The sequence below is a fragment of the Camelus bactrianus genome, chromosome 12 (genome assembly GCF_048773025.1).
Source record: "Camelus bactrianus isolate YW-2024 breed Bactrian camel chromosome 12, ASM4877302v1, whole genome shotgun sequence".
In the NCBI taxonomy this organism is placed as follows: domain Eukaryota; kingdom Metazoa; phylum Chordata; class Mammalia; order Artiodactyla; family Camelidae; genus Camelus; species Camelus bactrianus.
In genome coordinates this window covers 33,039,382-33,057,840 of record NC_133550.1, presented here as the reverse complement: position 1 = coordinate 33,057,840, position 18,459 = coordinate 33,039,382, and the positions used below count along the sequence as shown (strand labels likewise).

Genomic DNA, 18,459 nt, shown 5'->3' with positions numbered 1-18,459 from the left:
CAGGAAATGCATCTTATTCAGCCTTGCAACCTTCCTCACCCCCACATAGCACAGTGCAAGGAACAAAGTAGGGGGAACTCGATACATCTTTGTAGAATCAATGAATCATTCAATAATTGCTTCCTTTATAATTGACCTTGCCTGAAAGCATGGTGTTAAGTGGCCAGAGCATGGGGAAAGGAAACCACTGTCGCTGGGAAAACAAATGTCTGTTATGATTACAGGGGTTTGACCTCTGTAATGTATATGCCTGTTTCCTCATCTATGACATACTGCTTGTTAGTGGTGCAAAACAAGACCTGGGGAAAGTGAATGCATACTAGGCGGTGTTTCCTGGATTCCACGTTTCAAAAGAAGGGATTTACCATGAGTGAAAATATTTATGTGACAATTCCTGAGGCAGAGGCAGCTTGCATGGTGGGAAGATGGTATTCAGAGTTTAAAGACTTGGGTTTGAGTCTTAGTACAGGTATCTGTCAGATTCATGACCTTGAGAAAGTGACTCCATCCCTCTGGCCTCAGTTTCTTCATGATTCAAACGAGTACAGTGAAGTCTACTTCATACTGCTGTGGTGAGGACTCATCAGAGAATGTTCCTGAAAGTGCTCTACAGATGTGTTACATTTTTATTAGTGGGTGGACCAAGGCTGGAACCCAAGTCTTTTGGCTCCCAAATCAAGGCTTCCATCTCAATGCCGCTTTCCTTGTCACAGCATCTACAAAGAACCTATTCTGCTGTTACGCGCTGTGCGTCTGCCTTAGCCCAGCCAAGTCGGAAAATGGTCTCACCAAGTCTCAGACTTTGGACCAAGATTTCAAATTTAAAAAAAGATTTTTTAATTAGGGGGAAGGGTATAGCTCAGTGGTAGAGCACATGCTTAGCATGCACAAAGTCCTGGGTTCAATCCCCAGTACCTCCATTTAAAAAAACAAAAAGAAAAAAAAATTGTTGAAAAACAACAATAACAACAAAATGTATGTCTCGTATATTCCATTCAGCACTGAGGCCATTAAAATACAATTCTCCTGTATCGTTAGGAAAGACAAGTCAAGTCTCTTTACACAAAACAGATCATTGTCTTCATAACAACTTAGGGAACTTTTAGAGAGAGACATAAAAAGTAACGTATAAAAGTTAATTGTCTTGCTGTTAACTTCAAATGAAACTTACATAATTTAGAGTTGGATTGATTTCCAACAATGACTATTATATCACTTCCAAGGATTACCAGCCTCCCTCTTTGCCTTCTTAAATACACTGTCTTGAGCACAGTACTTATAGAGGAGGTTGATGTTTAAGTAGGAAACTGTTATTTGATTGCATTAAGTAAGCTATTGCTTCATGGTTGGATCTACTGTAGTGATTCCTTATAACAAGGTTTCTCAGTCCCGGCGTGGTTGGCCTTTGGGGCCAGATCACTCTTTGTTGTAGGATCTCTCCTGTGCATTGTAGGATGGTCAGCAGCATGCCTGGCCTCTACCCACTAGATTCCAGTAGCACCTTCACCCCAACCGTGACAACCAAAAATGTCTCCAGACGTTGCCCAGTGTCCCCTAGGGGGCAAAATTGCCCCTGGTTGAGAGCAACTGCTCTGTAAAAGCCTTGAAAGCTGAACCCGTAAATGATCTCCCAATCATTGGTCTTTCTGGGAAACTTACATGCATCCTTCTATAATTAGCGTAAATGTCACTTTCTCCTAGAACCTGTTCCATACTTCTCCAGGCAGAGTTAGTCCCTCCATACCCCCTCTCATCCTGTTCAATCTTCTGTCACGGTGCTTCCTATGGAATGTAAATCATCTGTTTATGGACATGTCCTGCTCCATCCCAGCCCCTCCTTATTACCGTTGTTGTTACCATCACCGTCTCCATCATCATCATCATCTGCCAAGTGTTGAGCTTTTTCTATGTGTCTGTCACTGTGCCAGCTGTTTTTCATGCATTGTCTCTTCCAACAACAACCCTAAAGGTATTGGTAAACCCATTTCATAGATGAGGAGACTGGAATTCAAAGAGGTTAAGTGGCCTTATCATGTTGCCATAAATTATTTGTTTCAGGTCTTTCTCCAGTATGTGAGATGCTAAAAGTGAAGAGTATCTGTTATCATCCTTTTTATAGGCCTCTTATGTAGCTCAGTTCCTAGAATTAAGCAGGTATTTAGAAAATAATCAACTCAACAATGAGGCACTGACCCAAGTGCTGGGTGGGATAGAATGAGAAATAAGATGAGATACAGGTTCTACGAGAGCTTCCCAGCGAGCAGAAGGGACAACACATCAGGAGGTCATTTTGGTGAGAAGGGTTGTGGTGGAGGTGCCGACAGAATGCTCCTGTCGGGGTTGAGTGAGGAGGTCAAATAAGGCTGCCTAGAGCAGGTCACATGGCCAGAGGAGTGCACAGCAATCTAGAAAAAATCAGTTTGGTGTTGCTGGAATTTGCAAGGAAGGAGACATAAGTGAGAACCCCCCACTTTGAAGCCTTGCATGTATGCTAAGCCCTTACACTGTATCCTGTAGACAAAAGGGATTCCTGAGAGTCTTAAGCACACGTCAGATTTCTCTTTGGGAGAGACCATTCAGGGCTTGTGTGATAGACTGATCTGAGGGGAGGAAAACTAAGGGCAGAAAAACCAGTTAGGGAGTCATCGCAGCGATCCAAGCAAGGGGTGAGGAGACCCTAAAACATTTGTTCAACCAACTTGTTGAAAATATATCTGTTTGCAATGGGACTGGTTTAGAAACACAAGTGAATTAGTGAGTGTAGAATTGTTCTTTGGAATCTTCTCCTAAACATGAGCCCTGCTTGTAGTATGCATGACCACAGCATCCCTTCATCTCTCCTCTCTGAAATGCTTTCCTCCTGTCTCATGTTTGGTTCTTCACTTATCTCCAGGGTGCTGGTGAATGTCGCCTTCCTAAGCATCTTGCCAGTTTCAGCCAGCTGTCAACCAGTCTTTTCCAGGTAGCGGTGGTTTGACAGGCGCCAGGGCTTACCGATTCGTAAGAGTTAATGATTAAATTTTCAGGAATTTCGTCGACTGATTAGTGTCATGGTAGTTTGTAATTGGCCAAGGTGGGAATATGAGCCATGGAAGTTGGCAAATACTGCAAATTAGGGCTATTTTTCCCCCCTGATTCTTTAACATCTACCAGCACATCACTGCTAGTGCATCTTAACTACCTCTTTAACACTCTTTGTCTTTTATGAACCTAAACTATTACATAGGATTCTGTTGTTTTCATTGTTTGTATAGTTCTTTTAACTCAGTTACTACTTATTTTACAACTATTAAGTAGCTACTGTGGACCAAGCCCTGTACCAGATCTTGGGGTTATAAGAATGAATGAATACACACACAGCCCTTGTCCTCATACTTCTCAAATTAGATGGGGAAGCAACTCTTAATCAAATAACCACACAGGTTGGGATAAAATTACAACCGGGACCGGTGCTGCAGAGAAGAGCTACAGGGTCCCGTGAGCTACAAGCACACCAAGGGGGGCCCGATCTAGTGTTGGAGAGGGTGGAAAATCAAGGAAGGTTTCCCTAAAGAGGGGACAGTTAAGCAGAGATCTCAGGAAGGAAGGGGAGGAATCTTCCAAGCAGATCCATGGCTCTGAATCTTTGCTTGAGGCTGGCTGCAGCAGTTTATGCTGACTCAGTGGTTCTGCAGTGGGAGCCGAGACCGAACATGTGCAGTAAGTGCTCCGAGGGCTTCTGATATACATGGTCTCTTGCTCATACTTTGAAAAAGTACTGAGACAAAGAGCATATGGAGATATCCAGTGTTCACATATACACATGTCATTTATTGAATATCCATTTCTTTGGGGCTGCTCTGTGTCGGGCACTGCACTGGGCATGTTCACTGGGTTTGTGCCTCTCCTCTCCTGGCCTTGTTCCATTCCGCTCTGGGCAGCGTTTTTCCCATCTGCACAATGAGGGATTTGGACTGTGTGATCTCAACATTCTGTATGGCTTTGAGACCCTGAAAATGTGCTCTCACTCTCTCTGTAGATGCACTTGCAGGAAAGGTTACACAGGCGATGGCTCAACGTGTTACGGAAACATCATGGAGCGACTCAGAGAATTAAACACTGAACCCAGAGGAAAATGGCAAGGAAGGTTGACCTCTTTCATCTCGCTCCTGGGTATGCAGCCACGGGTGCAGACTTCCACAGAGAGGGCTGCCCTCTTACAGGCAAGGGCATCAGCAAGACACAATCATTCAGAAAGGGGTGTGCAGGCTAGGCAAGTTTTGTCTCTGGGGATCAGCCCTTTGAGAAGGGGCCGTGCAGATGGGAGGAAAAGGACAGGCAGCTGTTCCAAGGAGACAGGACTTAGTGCCAAGAGATCCACCAGTGCAACAGCTGAGGATAGGGTTCTGGGCAGAGAAGTGCTCTGCATGGGTCAGTGCTGTGTTTTCAGCATAAATCTTAATGTGTATCCAACACAGATGTCCTGCTCTTTGCAAGACACCCCGCAGGGGATCAGGCATTACTGGCATGCCTCAGGGCTCTCCTGCCTTCTTCTACGTGCTGTTAAAATAGCAAGTGAGAGCAGACAGGGGTGACAATGTCCTTCACAGGCTGGACCCTCGAAGGTTTCCCTAGACAAATTCCAGTCACCCTTTCATCTGCCTAATTTATGAGATGCTGGGATACATTGCCTCTTGTGTGATAGCACAGAGCCCATCCAGCTGTCTCATCCTCACAAGGGGCATGGAAACAAGACCAGCTACAAAACTTGCAGGGCCCATTGCAAAATGAAAAAGGCAAGAGTCCTTTGTTCAAAAATGATTAAGCATTTCATAAAGGCCACAGCAGAGTGTTAAACCAAGCGTGAGGCTCTTCTGGCCTTCGATGGAGCAAAGGCTGCATCTTTGCTCACGGAGGTGGTGACAGCTTGGAAAGTTGGGCACAGGGGCAGGGACTGTCTGAGGATTTTGTCACATGACCCTCACGGAACCTCTCATCCCAGGGTATCTTTGAGCTAAGACTGTGGCTGCAGGGGGAAATCACACAGTTGTGAGGGATGTTTGGGGGCCATATGTCATGGTGCCTCATGTTCTTAGCTTCCCTGTTTGCTGAGGCTTGCACATAGCAGTTACAACAGAGAAGCTTGGGAGTCAGAGGATCTAAATGGACCACAAGGGCCATTGCTTGATTTTGCTCCTCATGTACCACTGACCGATTTGGTGTTTTCTTTCTTTGTGTATTTTGACTCCTAAGACAAAGTATATGCCTGGCCACTAAGTAACCTGGGAACGTTTACCATGCTGTTGCCAACAGACAAGGGACTGAAAGGATTCAATGTAAGTATTTAAAATAACATTATTTATTTTATGAATAGGGACTAATGCAAAAAATAAAAAACCTTAGTAGACAGTATCCTCTTTATTTAAAGTGGGAAACTCCCATTAAAAATAAACCTACTGATGATAAGGATGGCAAATTTTTGTAAATGTTTTTTAGCAAAATATAACATCCTTACAGATAGTATACAGATTGTAAGTCCACAACTCAATGAACTGTCACAAAGTGCATGTACTTGTGTATCTGGCAAGACCATTTCTAGCTCCTTACAACACCCCCAGGGTCCCCTTCCGGTCACTACCCCTCACGGGTTTAGTAGTCTTAGCCTCAGTAGTCTTCATTGTGAGCAGATATTGTCCAAGATAATGTCAGCCAATAGAAATGAAATACATATGCCCAGTGGAGGTGTCCCATCATGATGGTATCAGTGCAATAATTAGATTTAGTTTAATGTAGGTGGTAGACACATTGCTTTGTATGTAATTGGTTTATCTAAATCCAAGATATTTTGTGATCATAATTTTTGCTGCATTAAATTAACACCCAGTAAGTTTCAGACTGTCTCACCCTAATAGGCCACTACCATTCATCTGTCCAAGACTAATCTGTCATTAATCTTCAGAGATGCATTCACATCTCTCCTGTTAAGAAGGAGAACTGATAAGTATTGAAGGCTTCTGGGCTGGACACCTTGCCTGTGGTCTCTTGATTAATATACAGATTGAATTTACACAGAGTTAAAAAAAAGTTTCTGTTGATGACAATAGAATATTGACACAATGTAGATTTGGTCTGATGGATTTCAAAAATCTTAATTTTGCTATTCAAAACTCCATCGGTCCACTCTACCGGCTCTTTTCACGTAACTTCATATTTCATTCCCATCTGCTTCCTGGGCTTGAGATGATTGATTCCTCAGCACCCGCTACCTTCCTTAGTCCTCCTGGTCCCAGCGTTCTGCTCTCCCCAGGATGACCTGTCCCCTGCTAGAGCACCTCCCGTGGTTTGCGAGTACACTGTGCCTCATGTCCCACTCCCCAGATTTCTGCCCACTTTAAGGCCTTGTCATCTGTGCTCCAGGAAAGCCATCTGTGTCCCAAAGAGCCCAAACTCAACTTAGGATGTACTAGCTTTGATGTCTTTGATGCTGAACAAGTCATGAATCACGAACCTCATTTTCCCTGTCAAATGATGGCAGACACAGAAGGAACCAGCTTTCTTTTCTCAGATTAAAGAGCTGTTGATGGATAACGAAGCTGCTCAGTACTTTGTGAAACTCCACATAATTGCTGGGCAGATGAACACTGAGCAAATGAGTAACACAGACACATTCTACACCTTGACTGGAAAGGCAGGGGAAATCTTCAGTGGTGATAAGGTAAGGGTTTCTGACTTTCCCTCCCATGAGTCAGTGGCCACAGCAGGCTCTCTCTTGGTGTCGCGGGTTGTGAAAGGTTATGAAGCACTTCTTTGCTCCTTTGTCAGAGCACTTGCCTATGTAGGGAAAAGTGGAGAGAGCAACATGGGACAGGGTCAGGTAGGCGGGGGCGGACTGTTACGGAAGGGGGATTATAAAGTGATTCTGCTACAGTCTGAATTAGTTTTCAAGGCAACCATCATTCAGCTGCCAGCCAGCAGGAAAGAGGAATTTTACAGTAAACCTGTTTCCTGGAAGCATCAGCACAAAAGCCACATCAGCACTCCTTGTAGGAAAGGAAATGGATTGTTTATGCATCCTCCCCAACTCAACATTCCATCTCTCCTAATGCCATGAATTCTGTTTTGTTTTTAAATAAAACTGTCTTCCTCTTCTTCCTCAAATTAACTCTTTTTAAGACTTTACGGGGCTGAAGGGCACATAATCAACAGAATGGGAGAGAGTGGGAGGGCTATGCTGTTGCATTTCACCAAATATCAGTAGTTGATAGATTAATGAGTACTTACCACGTGCAAAGTACTGGGGTAAATCTGCATTTATAGTATATAAAGCTCACAACAACTCGTGAAGGTTTTTCCTGTGGGAAAACAGAGGTCACAAAGTAAGGACCAGAGCCAGGATTCAAAAGCAGATCTGCCTGCTGGAGAGGCTATGGAGAAAAGGGAACCCTCCTTCACTGCTGGTGGGAATGCAGTTTGGTTCAGCCACTGTGGAAAACAGTATGGAGATTCCTCAAAAGACTAGGAATAGACTTACCATATGACCCAGGAATCCCGCTCCTGGGCATACATTCAGAAGGAACCCTACTTCAGGATGACACCTGCACCCCAATGTTCATAGCAGCACTATTTACAATAGCCAAGACATGGAAATGGCCTAAATGTCCATCAACAGACGACTGGATAAAGAAGATGTGGTATATTTATACAATGGAATACTACTCAGCCATAAAAACCGACAACATAACGCCATTTGCAGCAACGTGGATGCTCTTGGAGAATGTCATTCTAAGTGAAATAAGCCAGAAAGAGAAAGAAAAATACCATATGAGATCGCTCATATGTGGAATCTGAAAAAAAAAAAAAAGCATAAATACAAAACAGAAATAGACTCACAGACATAGAATATAAACTTGTGATTGCCAAGGGGGCAGGGGGTGGGAAGAGATAGACTGGGATTTCAAAATTGTAGAATAGATAAACAAGATTATACTGTATAGCACAGGGAAATATATACAAGATCTTGTAGTAGCTCACAGAGAAAAAAATGTGACAATGAATATATATACATGTTCATGTATAACTGAAAAATTGTGCTCTACACTGGAATTTGACACGACATTGTAAAATTATAAATCAATAAAAAAAAAAAAAGTTAAAAAAAAAAAAAAAGCAGGTCTGCCTGATCCCAAAGCCTGTATCCTTAACCACTGTGTTGTACTGTGTGTGAGGATGAATAGATGGACAGAGGAAGAGGTGGCTTCCTTTCTTACAAGGACATGCATTCATTCATTTATCTGTTTATTCAACAAATATTTTCTATTGTGTGACTTTTCTGTATAAAACACTGAAGTAGGTGATAAATTTACAATAAATTGAATAGTGTTTGGCCTTTCTGTAGCTTGCAGTCTATTGGGAGAGACTTATGCCTGATTCACATTTAGCAATCACTGATAGTCGGTAGTGATTTCATCTGTTATCTCATTTGATTGTAATGAAAGGCCTGTGAACTCAATTGAGCAGATAGTATCATTGTCCCTGTTTTAGGTTAAGTGACTTATCTAAGATTACATGGCCAATACATGGCAGAACCCAAGGATTCAGGACTTCTAAGCCAGTGCTCCATTTTTCAAGGGCACACATTAACTTGGTTTTGTTTTTCCTTGGTGTTTTAGGACAATCAACTAAAGCTTAAACTCTATGGAGGCAAAAAGAAGGTAAAAATTATACAGGGGAACATAGTCGCTTCCAACGGGCTCCTGCACATTCTCGACAGAGCCATGGACAGGGTGGCACCCACATTTGAGAGCAATACTGAGGTGAGATATTTCAGTGAAAATGCGGTCAACTCAAATCCATCCTCCTCTGTCCCCCACAGAGAGTCACGCCCAAGAAGAAAACACATGCTGGCACTATGTGCTCGTCTTTCATTTGTCCTAGGTCTCCAACCATAGGGAAGACAGGATAATTTCTGTTTTCAGTAGAATTCTGGGCACCTCTGCACAGAGAAAGAAAAGCATGCAGTAGGGTTAGGAAGGATGTTGATGACGTGACCTCTTTTATAGCCACACCTGACAACTCAGACCAGTGCCTAGTTGTCAAGAAAATTTCTCCCTCATGCTTTATGGAAGAGGGCAGTCCTCACTGCAAGAAAGTTCATTCCGTCTGCTCTGTTTGAGGGCCAAAGACTATATCAGAACATGCAGATCTCAACTACTGTTTAAATAATGGCAGGAAACTTCTGTACAATGTCTTGTGGTCCACCAGTTCCTTTTATTGCTCTCTACACATACGTGTGAACTCAGTCATCAGTCTTTTAATATTAGCATGTTTATTTCCTAAACCATGTTTTTTTTAATGATTTTTAAGCAAAGTATCTCTTTTTAGCAAACCATAATGACAATGCTACAACCAAGATACAGCAAGTTCAGATCTTTGTTAGAGGTATGTACTGTTCCTGAAAAATGTTTTATGTCTAAGCCTTTATAAAACTGGCAGGCAGAGGTACTGATTATATATATGTTACTTCAGATAGCTTCAGATAGAAATTTTCATTTCTCCAATGCAGGAAACCAATGTGGGACATGTCTTAGATGAGGATGCTGTTGGTGGCCCACACACCATTTTTGTTCCAAGTAATGAAGCACTGAATAATATGAAGGATGGCACTCTCGATTATCTCCTTTCTTCAGAGGTATTGTACCCTACTTACTCTAATTGTGTCCTATCAGCATCACTCCTTCAGTCTGTGTCCATATAGTCTTTTCTAAACTAGGGATGACAAATAAGTAGCACATGTATCACCACCTTCCCTTCCACAACCAAGGCAGACATCATTAATCAATCACAGTACTCTGGAACTAAGCCTAGATGTGGCTCCGATCTCTTCAGTAGAGTTCCAAGCAGCTATAAGGCCAGTCAATCAGACTGGGCACAGGAAATAAAATCTACTTGCAACCCCAGATCTAAATGGTGGGCTTGATTTGTCTGGGCTCTTCTAATATTTCCCAACAGCAAAATCACTGTCTTAAGTGTCCTACAACTCTAAAACCATCCAGAAAACGAAGCCTAACATAGGCCGTTCTGGGCCAGGTCTAAGCTAAACTTAAAAGGAATAAAAGTTAGTTTTAGGCACTCCAGACTTTCCTTTCTGTAGCTTTCATCTGTCTCCACAATAACCCTCTCCTTGTATACCATTAGACTTCAATTCTCTCACATTCTTCTTGAGGAAGGAGATTTTGTATTCCTTCACACTAGGGTATAAATGACTGAAACCATTTAATGTGTTTCCTCTCCCAAAAATAACAAACTTAAACTGAAAAGGATAGCTAATTATGGGTTTTGTTTTGTTTTGTTTTTTCATTAGAAACTCAAATAGTGGAATTGGCCACAAGCTTTCTTCCAGCACCCTGAGGTCATGCCACCATCTTGGCAATGAGGCAAGACTGCCTATGACCTCATGTAGATCAGTATGGATTATACAGAATTGGGAGTCTGAATCTCTTAGAGTGGGATTCCCAAACTTTAGTATACATAAGAATTACGCATGGAGCTTGTTAAGCACACAGATTCCAGAAGCTCATTCCAAACATTCTGACTTAATGGTACTGGAATGAGGCCTGAAGATAGACATTTTGGTAAGCACCAACTTTCTAACTCAGCGATCCCAGGTCATGCTGCTTTTGACACTCAGAAACGTTTCCTAAATGATTTAGAGGTTCACATGGATCATCCCTTTCTAGAATACCTTCAGGCACCTACAAGGATATCTTTCATTCAGAATACTTGGGATTAAAAATTTAGGTATCGAGGAGATAAGTCAGAAGGTAATCTCTTACACTACAGATCGATTTTATTAAAAGATTTGCTACAGGTTTCCATTTAAAAAGCCAGATCTCCCAGTGCTTTTAAAATAGGATGTTATTTTACAAATATGATTCACATTCAAGGTTCCTGAAACCTAGTTGTTGCAGAAAAAGTAGTATTCCTCTCTTCTGAACTCACACTCACAATTTTAAAGCCAAAGAAGTAGTGTTGCTCCCCTAGGAAATCATTAAGATTCTGAGGTTATATGGCCTCTCTGAGCATATAGCTTCTAATTTGATTCAGGTATTTTAAAAATGATAACAAAGGACTTCTCAACAGATTACTAGAAGAGTAGTTTGGGAATGCCATGTTTCTTTCCAGTGTATCTTTGCTTCTCCCTGAAGCGAAATTTCAGTACTGAACCATCCCATCCCTGCAAAGACCGTGGCTGCTGACTACAAGCCCCAGTTTATGACTTCATTACTGAACTAGATAGAAATCAAAGCAGAGGGAGCAACAGACTCACAAAGACCTTGCAAGTAAAATGGAACAAAGGGAGGTGAATTTACAGAGTTCAAGGTCATAGTCACAATTTGGTCGAAAAACTCCCTTTCTGTCTCTGGCACCAAAAGGCTCGGTTTTTGTTGTTGTTGTTTGTTTTCACCTAAAACAGCAGGTAGGAAGTGAGTGTCCTCAGTGGAAAGAATGCACTACACTGAAAGGCTTATCAACAGCCGCACCTGTGAGCTCATCCTGTTGATCTGAGCGGTACTGGATTAAGTCTAACTGAATGATGGCCCCTGGCCAGAGAAGGTGGCAGGCACATGCAGTGGCAGAGGGATGCTGATCAATTCCTTTATCCCTTTCATTCTTCTGTTTCTTAGAAAAAGGATCCAACACCAGTTAATTCTTGAGGCTTTAGAAGTGGATTATCCTGTTGATAAAGTCTTTGCTAGAGAATCAGAGGGCTGGAAGGAGTCCATATCAAGCTGACTACAGGGGCTAAGTGGCTTGCTTAGCAGAAGCAGAACCAGCGTTAAACTCAGGTTCCCAAGGTCCAGCTCGGTGTCCTTCCCAGGACTCCTCCCCTCATCCTTTTAACTTACTGGCACAAATATTTATGCAGGGCCTGCCATGTGCCCCATACTATGCTGAGTGGGGACACAATGATTAATAAGGCAGACAGACCCAGTTCCTGCCTTCTAGGAGTTTGCAGTCTACTTTGATCTGACATTTTCCAGTGGTTCACAGTTTTTCCCACCCCTTCTGCCATTGAGCATCCAAGGTTATAATGGCATTGGTTCTACCTGCACGTCCTTACTTCTGGGTACCATAAAGGAGCTGCAAAGAGGAGTTAATGCACAGAGACTAAGTGACTTGCTCAAGGTGACCTAGTAACAGAACCAGGGCTTCAGATAGCATCACTTCCAGGGCTGGCCACCTGGCAGTCAACTTCAGTGTTCTGATTGGTAACCCTGCCCTGCACATAATGCCATTGACTTATAGTCATGGGGCCTTAACAATTTGTTGTCCACACCAGGACACTTTTAAGATGAATGGGGCTTCCAGGATGATAGGAATAAACCAGGGTTGTACTTGACAAACTAGGATATGTGGTCACTGTTTGCAGGTAATTCCCTGGGCTTGGGGACCAACGCCAAATGCAGAGAAGGGTCTGGTTGAAAGGGACTCAGTTTTGGCAGGGCTTTCTTTCAGCCTGGGACTTCGTGCTGTTGGAACACGTCCTTAGAATGGCCAGTCTCTTGGAGGTTATTATTATCTCGATTTGTGATCCTTTACCTTTCCAAGACAAAGCGCCTATGGCTATGCCACTTAAGTAGCAGAACTCAAGGGCTTCGCAGCTCGTGAGCCCCAGTTCTGACTCAACTGGGAGACTGCAGACACGCTGCAGCAGACCCCGCTGCTTCTTTCCACAAAGAGGGTGGTCCTTGTACTCCACCCCGATAGCTTCTCTCCAAGGCTCCCCTGTGGGTTCCCATCCTGCTTCAAGTCCCAAGACTTTGTTTTTCCCTCCACTGCTGCTTCAGTTTTCTGAAGCATGAGAAATCTGGGAAAGGACCTTGAAGGAGAGATGAGCGTGTACCATGAGAATGCAGGAGAAAAGATCCTGGCCAGATACTCCAAACAAGGACTGACTGCATAGTCCTAAATAACCAGTACATGGTCTGACGAGCACACGGTTATTTATAGACAGAGTGAAACAGAATCATAAACTGAGGCTGTCTTAGAAAATCCAGGATGTAGCCTTAGCCATTCAGAGAGGTGTGGAGCAGAGACCAAGAGCCTGCGTTAATTCTTCGGCTTCTATCTTCAGTTAATGTCATGACCTTGGACATGGCTTTAAAACTCAGTGTTATCACACATAAAATGAGTCAATAGCATCCCTAGCTCACAGGGTTGTTGGAGGATTAAAAGAGATGGGCATACAGTGTTTTCCAAACATCTCCTGGCACAAAGTAAAAATTCAGTGAATGTTAGCTATTTGGAGGATGGGGTTTTTCTCACTCTGGACTTCCAATAAGGAGATTAGGGGTCACTTATTTTCCTTGGCTAAGTGTCCAGAGTCATTTGAGGAAGTTTGCATAAGAGAGGGAAATCAGTCTTTTCCTCAATGACTGAAGAAGTATTTTGATTTCTTTGCAGGGATCTCGGAAACTTCTGGAACTCGTCAGATACCACATTGTCCCATTTACCCAGGTCAGCCTCAGTTTCCTGCCCTATTTTTTCCCCTGCTTTCAAGGTATCTGAAATGTGCTAGAGAATGTGTGACAGTTGTTCCTTATCTGTAGCTTCGAGCACAAGCTTAGCAGTAAATGAGCCCAATATCAAAGAAATCTTCAAAGCCACAAAAACTCATGACATCAAAGCTCCCATCATTCATTTCATAAGCTTTCAGACCATTTTTTTTCCGGGGGGACTTTGTGTGTTGCTCTCTGTCACTTGTCCTCTTGTCCTTGCAGCTTGAAGTGGCCACCCTCATTTCAACCCCTCACATTAGGAGCATGGCCAACCAGATTATACAGTTTAACACAACCGACAACGTAAGTGAAAATTCTACCACTGGTGTCATTGCTCATATGCATTTTTTCCTCTGCTTGTGATTGGGTTACCCGACCTTGACACTCACCTACAGGTTTAAAATCTTTGATTATTTCATTCCTTTGTTATGTCTTTCAGCAAATATTTGCTGAGCAACTACATGTGTGAGACCCTGAACTAGAAGCTGAGGATAAAGCAGTGAAAAAGACAGGCTTGCATCCCAGCAAGGAAAACAGACTTTAAACAACTACTTAGCGACCAGTTAATTATTTAATTACAATAATAAGAAGTGCCACCAAGAGGAAGTTAAGAGGGCTGTGAGAGCTCACAGCAGGAGGAGACTGAGCAAGTCTGGGGATCTAGAAGTCCTCATTCAGGAGATGATGCTTTGGCCAAGCTTCAGAGGATAAGTAGATTGAACTTGTGCAGAGATGAGTAGGAGAGGGTTCTAGACAAAAGAGAGAGCAAGTGCAAAGGCCCTGAGATGAGAGGGAACATGACTTACTTAAGAAACTCAAAGAAGGCAATACTATTTAGCTAACTCCCCAGAGTTGTAATATCAACAGAAATCTGGCAGCATAGAGATTATATCTCCTGTTGATTCACTGTTAATAGTGGTGACAGTGCCCCCTCATCCTTTGAACAAATTTCTATTGAGTGCCAAGTATGTGCCAGACACCATTGTAGGTCCTGAAGGTAGATCAGTGAGCAAACAGACTGAAGTCCCTGGTTGCACAGAACTTTCATTCTAGTAAATAGGAGGATAGACAATAAAACAAATAAGTAAAATAAATCATATATTAGAGAGTAGTAAGTGCTAAAGTAAAAAATAGCCAAGCAAGGCAGTGGAATAGGAAGTGGGTATGGGGGCTGATGTCTGAGATAAAGGTCTGAGAGATCCTCACAGAGAAGAAAATATACGAACAAAGACCTGATGGAAATGAAGGAGCAAGCAATGTAACTACCTGGGGAAAGAGCATTCCAGGGAGTGGCGAAAGCTTAGCGGTAGAGCACATGCTTAGCATGCACGAGGTCCTGGGTTCAAGTCTCAGTACTTCCATTTAAACAAAACAAGCAGAGAACATTCCAGAGAGAGGAAACGGCAACTGCAAAGGCAGGAAGCAGAGAGCGTGCTGACCTGGTTGAGGCACAGCAAGGGCCTCGTGGCCAGAACAGAGGAGAAAAGGGGGAGAGAGGCGAGGAGGTCAGGGTGATAAGAAGGAGAAGCAGAGGTGTGGTCAAGTCACATGTGGCCAAGAACTCAGGGCAAGGATGTTGCCTCTTACTTTGAATGAGAGAAAAAGCCATTAGAGGATTTTGAGCAGTGGAATGGCATGATCAGTTGTGCGTTTGGGGAGACTGGTTAGGGGACAATTGCAATAACTCAGAGTGATGGTGACTGGTGGGGGGAGGGGCAACATGGGGTGAAGGAATAGGAGAGGAGGTATAAACTGTTGGGTGTAAGATAAGCTAAAAGGATGTATTGGACAACATGGGAAATATAGCCAATATTTTGTAACAACTATAATTGGAAAGTAACCTTTAAAAATTGTATAAAAATTTTTTAATTAAAAAAAAAAGAATGTTGGTGACTCAGAGCAGGGTAGTAGCAGAGACATGGTAAGAAGTGGTTGAATTCTAAATATATTTTAAGTAGATCAACAGAATTTGCTGATGGATTGGATAGGGAGTGAAGAGACAGGAAGCCAAAGGTGACTCTTGAGCTTCTGACTGGGGCCACCAGAAGGATGGAGCTGCCATTGACACTGCAGGTGGAAGAGGTCTGGGGGCAGAGCAGAGCTCGGAATTCTCTGCTAATTTGTTCATCTTCTGCTCCCTCCCCTACAACATAAGCAGGAACTTGTATGGGGTTGTTCACTGATGTCTCCCCAGGAACTAATGTAGAGTCTAACATGAGGCCAATAAATGTATGTGGGATCCCCATTTCCCCACAGAGAGGTAAAACCATTTGCCCAAGGTCTCATAGCAATATATATCACTGAGCTAGAATAGTTACACCTGTTCCCTGGACTGGCACCTGTAAGGACATCCTTGCCTGGAATCAGTCAAGAATTCAATCAACAGATTTATCTTTCCCTGTCAGCCAAGCCCTTCTAATAGCAATCTTCCACTCAGGCGAAGGTTCAGTGAAGTTGAAGCCTCTTTTAAGAGGTCGCCATCATTCAGATCTGCCTGGGGCTTGGCTGGCGTTCCCACTGTGCAGAAAGATGAAACATGTCATTGCTTCCTTTCAGGGACGAATTCTAGCAAATGATGTGGCAATGGAAGAAATTGAGGTTGTTGCCAAAAATGGTCGAATTTACACACTGACTGGGGTCCTCATTCCTCCTTCCATTGTCCCAATCCTGCCCCACCGATGTGATGAAGCAAAGAGAGAACTGAAATTGGTAAGAAAACTAGGAAAATAAATAAGGACACTGGAGAGCCCCTGCAGAGCAGACGCTACTCTCCTCATTTCTGAGGGAGCTGAGTTTCACCACAGGAGCCTGCTTCTGAAGGCATTTCTCCCTTCTTGAAGAGGCTGGGGGGCCTGAGGTCCTGTCTCATCAGATGTGAACCCAAGTTCCTGGGGGAGTTTCCACATTGATAGATGCTACCCTGGTATATCAGTTTCTAGAGCTGCCAATATAAGTTATCACAAACTAAGTGGCTTAAAGCACCAAAAATTTATCTGCTCACTGTTGTGGAGGCCAGAAGTCCAAAACCAAGGTCTCATGTTTCCACTGCAGCTTTTTGGCTCAGCCACTTTTCATCGGAGCACCCCAAATTTCAACAAGCTTTCAAACAACCTGGAACAGAGCAACCCTGAAACAAGGCAGAGAGTTAGGACCACCCTCGTCCCTCCACAGACTTCCCTCCCTTAACCCGAACGGCAGCTGCTTGGGGTGAACAAGTCTAATTACTGACTCCTATTGAGTCTTTTCTGCAAGTTGTTCAAGAACTTACTCCCCGTCTTCCCAAGCAATCAAGATGTGGGTTGGAGCTGCATCACAAAGAATTTTAATTAAATAAGGAAAAGGACTTCCCAATAGCTGCCTTAGAATGAAGTCTTTTACTGTTTTCTCTGGGTTTAAAGTCAAATGAGTCTGCTCTGTGTGGTTTACAGTGATTTTTGATTAGGCCTATTAAAAGTATAAATGCATTGTCTGGAAAATACGGAGGGCCAGTAAACAACGGGAGCAGATGGTACCTTCTAGAAGCCTCAGTTTTCACCAGGCTGAACCCATAGCAGCCTTTGGGCATGTATGTTTGGATTTTAGAGGCTTAATTAATAACAGTCTGTACTAGTTAACATCCCTGCAGGAAACAGAATTTATCCCAATGGTTCACACAAAGAGACTTGAATGAAGAAGCTACTACAGCGGGGGCGGGCAGGGCTGAGGATACAAGCAAGTGATGCTGGGGCATCCAAGAAGAGGCAATGGCAGGAAACCATTACCACCACAGTCAAGGGTGGAGAGGGGTTGGAGTTATCTGAGCCCAGTGAGAGTGGGAGGAATGGAAAAAGAGATATCCATCAGGAGCTGCAGGGATGGTGCCCGAGCAGAGAGGGAGCAGGGAAGAAACACCTTGACCTTGCTCTCCTCCTACCCACCAGTATCCTGCTGGTGCCTCACATTGGCCAGGTGGGAACTGGTGAGGGAGCCCAAGAGACCAACCTTCAAGGTTTAGCTGCTGGAGCACAGAGCCCAGTGGAGAAGGTCAGAGAATGGATCTGGAGAGATTTGGAGAAACACACTCCTTCCTTCCTCCTGAACTCAGAACTGATGGAGGAAGAAGCCCAGGAGACTGAAAGGCAGAGATTCAGTGTTCAGCCTCGTTACTGCTAAGTGAATTGGAGAACAGGGACTTAAGTGTGTAGCTAGCGCTAATACTTCCTCCCTGGCACAGGTGAGCAACTGTAGTGTATTCTCAAGGGAAGATGCCTCTCTACACAGCAGAGGGTCAACCAGAAGCCTGTGGCTAGTCTGACCCTGAAAGAGGATGAAGAAGGGGCTGCTCTGAGCAGGCTTGGCTCCTTCTAAACCGCCCCTCCACCTCACAGGGACTTCACTCCATCTCTCTGGGGAGGAGGCAGCAGGGGGCGGGGAGAGAGGCCAAGAGGGTTATGCTAGTGGAGCCCCCTTCACAGGGAGGAGCATGAACCAGACAGGGGGTCTGTGCTCCCTCTTATAGCAACGCCTGTACTAACCCATGGTCCGTCCTTCTAGGGCACTTGTGTGAGCTGTTCCCTTGTGTATTTGAGCAAATGTCCTGCCAACTCCGAGCCCACGGTGAGTGTGACAGCTTCTGGGAACCACACATCTCCCGAGCAACCCCACTGGTGTGGTTTCTCATCCTTTCTACCTTCCTTCTTAAAAGATACTCACTCTAACTGGGATAATATCAGGTTAGCTCTTAGCCTCCAATCTACGGGGGGAGGTGAAAAGACAACCCACCGATCTGTATTTGAATCCTTGCGCGTTTATCCAAGGTAAGTTGCTTGACATTTTTACTCTAATTTTCTTACCTGCAAATAATAGCAACAGCAGGATTAGCATAGATAAAAACCCAAGCACAATGCCTAAATCAAATAGCCACTCAGTGAACATTGCCTCT

At 43.7% G+C, this 18,459-nt stretch overlaps 1 protein-coding gene across 3 annotated transcripts in view; it reads left to right on the top strand.

Moving 5' to 3' along the window:
- The window catches only part of STAB2 (stabilin 2), a 134,035-nt gene that overhangs the window by 30,452 nt on the left and 85,124 nt on the right, over window positions 1-18,459 (top strand). For 2 of the 3 annotated variants that reach the window (XR_012510696.1, XM_074375157.1), the window contains exons 10-19: window positions 4,019-4,152; window positions 5,233-5,315; window positions 6,545-6,694; window positions 8,649-8,792; window positions 9,361-9,417; window positions 9,542-9,667; window positions 13,444-13,497; window positions 13,761-13,841; window positions 16,095-16,247; window positions 18,072-18,134. Coding sequence is in view for 2 of the 3 variants with exons in the window: in XM_074375157.1 (XP_074231258.1) it covers window positions 4,019-4,152; window positions 5,233-5,315; window positions 6,545-6,694; window positions 8,649-8,792; window positions 9,361-9,417; window positions 9,542-9,667; window positions 13,444-13,497; window positions 13,761-13,841; window positions 16,095-16,247; window positions 18,072-18,134 (1,045 nt within the window). In the remaining variant the exon portion in view is untranslated. The remainder of the gene's footprint in view (window positions 1-4,018; window positions 4,153-5,232; window positions 5,316-6,544; window positions 6,695-8,648; window positions 8,793-9,360; window positions 9,418-9,541; window positions 9,668-13,443; window positions 13,498-13,760; window positions 13,842-16,094; window positions 16,248-18,071; window positions 18,135-18,459) is intronic. The other variant, XM_074375158.1, reaches the window with a different exon arrangement.